This window comes from Sprattus sprattus, assembly GCF_963457725.1.
Source record: "Sprattus sprattus genome assembly, chromosome: 9".
Classification (NCBI taxonomy): Eukaryota; Metazoa; Chordata; class Actinopteri; order Clupeiformes; family Clupeidae; genus Sprattus; species Sprattus sprattus.
Genome location: NC_137928.1, coordinates 242501 through 245000, shown reverse-complemented (window position 1 = coordinate 245000; position 2500 = coordinate 242501). Strand labels below are relative to the sequence as shown.

At 61.6% G+C, this 2500-nt stretch overlaps 1 protein-coding gene across 1 annotated transcript in view; it reads right to left on the bottom strand.

Moving 5' to 3' along the window:
- fat3a (FAT atypical cadherin 3a) overlaps nt 1-2500 on the bottom strand; it is a gene marked incomplete at both ends in the record, with an annotated part of 71305 nt that overhangs the window by 32386 nt on the left and 36419 nt on the right. Inside the window, 3 exons of the mRNA XM_080844487.1 lie at nt 1-41; nt 407-1472; nt 1596-2500. The exon at nt 1-41 is cut by the window's left edge and continues 156 nt beyond it; the exon at nt 1596-2500 is cut by the window's right edge and continues 73 nt beyond it. Coding sequence (XP_080700613.1) covers nt 1-41; nt 407-1472; nt 1596-2500 — 2012 coding nt within the window. The remainder of the gene's footprint in view (nt 42-406; nt 1473-1595) is intronic.

Genomic DNA, 2500 nt, shown 5'->3' with positions numbered 1-2500 from the left:
CTGCACCAGACCCAGGCCAAACACACCAGCACTGTCTCCTCCTGCACACACACACACACACACACACACATATATACACACACAAACACACACACACACACACACACACACATATATACACACACACACACACACACACACACACACACACACACACATTATCATTAACACACATCATTAACACACACACACACACACACACACACACACACACACACATACACAAATATACACAAACACACATTATCATTAACACACACACACACACACACACACACACACACACCATTAACCTACACAAACAGACACACACAACCACACACATCATTAACACACACACTCACACACATTCACACACTCACACACACCCAGACAAACACACATGCTGTCTCAGACTCACTCTTACCAGTGATGTGGTAGGTAACCTGGCGGTTGCTAGGGGAACTGTCATCGTCCCGAGTGTTTATCACCGTGACAACCTCCCCAGGGGGGTCACTCTCCCGCACGCTGCCATGGTAACCCCTCTGCAGGAATACTGGGGGGTTGTCGTTGCAGTCGCTCACTTCCACGGTAACCGTTGCCGAGGACAACAGGCTGACAGGGTCGCCCAGGTCCCACGCCCACACCGTCAGAGAGTGGGCGGGACTTAACTCATGGTCCAGCTCAGCCAGGGTTCTAATCCAGCCAGAGGTCCTGTCAATCACAAACAAAGCCTCCTGGCCACCCTCCCCATTGGCTGCTGACTGGGTGGGAGGAGTCAGGCTGTAGATCACCTGGCCGTTGGCCGCCCAATCAGGGTCCAGCGCTCGCACCTGCATCACCGGCGTGCCAGGGGGCGTGTCCTCAGGCAGGCTGCTCTGGTAGGCGGCGGCCTCGAACAAGGGGGCGTGGTCATTGACGTCCAGAACCTTCAGCTCCACCTCCACGCTGGTCACCACGGCAACGGGCACCTGTGGCAGGGAGGCGGAGACTCTGAAGAGGTAGGCGGAGACTCGCTCGCGGTCCAATGGCTGGTCCAGTTTCAGCGCCCCCGACAACCCATCAATAACAAACACGCCGTCACAGTTACTGTCCTCGGTCTGGCCAATCACCACGCTCAACACCGCGCCAGGGGGTGGGGCCTGTTGCAGTTTGACCACACCCACTGTGGCCCCGATGGGCGTGTCCTCAGTGACGGTGAAGGAGAACTGTGGTTGGCTGAAGCTGAGGGAGGGGGCGTGGCTCTGGAGCACGTGCACGTAAACGGGCACTAGCGCGTGTCTGGGAGGAGCCCCGCCGTCGGCCGCCTTCACGAAGAATGACAGGATCGTCCCTTCAAAGGCCTCCAGGCCAGACTCCGCCCCCGCACGCGTCACCAGCCAACCGCTGTCCACGTCGATGTCCAGCAGCGCTGTGATTGGCTGGCTGGCCTCGCTGTAGAGGCTGTAGGCCAGCTGAGCGTTGGAGCCCTGGTCTGCGTCTGTGGCCAGCACCTGCAGGAGAGAAGAGCATGCTGGGATATCGGAGCGCACACACACACACACTCACGCACACACACACTCACACACACACACACACACTCACACACACACACACTCACGTGTCACGTGTGTTACCTGCATGAGCAGAGATGCTGCTGGTGTGTGTGCTCTCACACTGGTCCGGTACTCGTTGGCTCTGAACTGCGGTGCGTTGTCGTTCTCATCCAGGATGGCCAGGCGCACGCTGCAGTAGTCACGGCGACCGCCTCCGTCCTCCACGGCAACCGTGAGTGACACCACGTCTCCCAGCTGCTCCCGGTCCAGCCGTGTTGCCGTGGTCACCAGCCCAGACGCCGTGTCCACGCTGACCCAGCGCCGAGCCGTTTCCGTTAGCAACCAGTAGCGCACCTGGCCGAGGGGACCGGGGTCGGCGTCCAGCGCGTGCAGGGTGGTGACCTTTGACCCCGGCGGGGCGTTCTCGCTGACCTGTGCCTCGTAGGAGCGCTGTGTGAAGGCGGGGGGGTGTGTGTTGAGACGCTCCAGAGTCACGTGCACCTGCGCCGAACCCGCCATCACGCCGTCAGACACGCCCACCTCCAGCACCAGCACGTCGTCATGGAGACGAGGCCCCGCCCTGCCCCCGCTAGGCCACGCCTCTCCCACCGTCAGCACTCCGCTCTGTGGGTTGAGCTTAAACAGGCCACGGTCGTCGCCGGACAGCAGTGCGTATCTAAGGGGCGTGGCCGGCCCGTCGGCATCCCAGGCCCACACGCGTGTCACCGGTTGTCCCGGCGACGCCCCCTCGCTGACCCGGGCCTCGTAGAGCAGCTGGCCGAACTGCGGCGCGTTGTCGTTGACGTCGGCGATCTCCACGGTGACCGTAGCGGTGGCGTCGCGGGGGGGGAAGCCCTGGTCGTACGCGCGGATCGCCATGGAGACGCGCGGCGTGAGCTCTCGGTCCAGGCGCCGTGCCGTCAGCAGCAGCCCGCTCACGCTGTCCAGGTGGAACCAGTCGCCTCCGCTCACAGCACCGCCGCTCA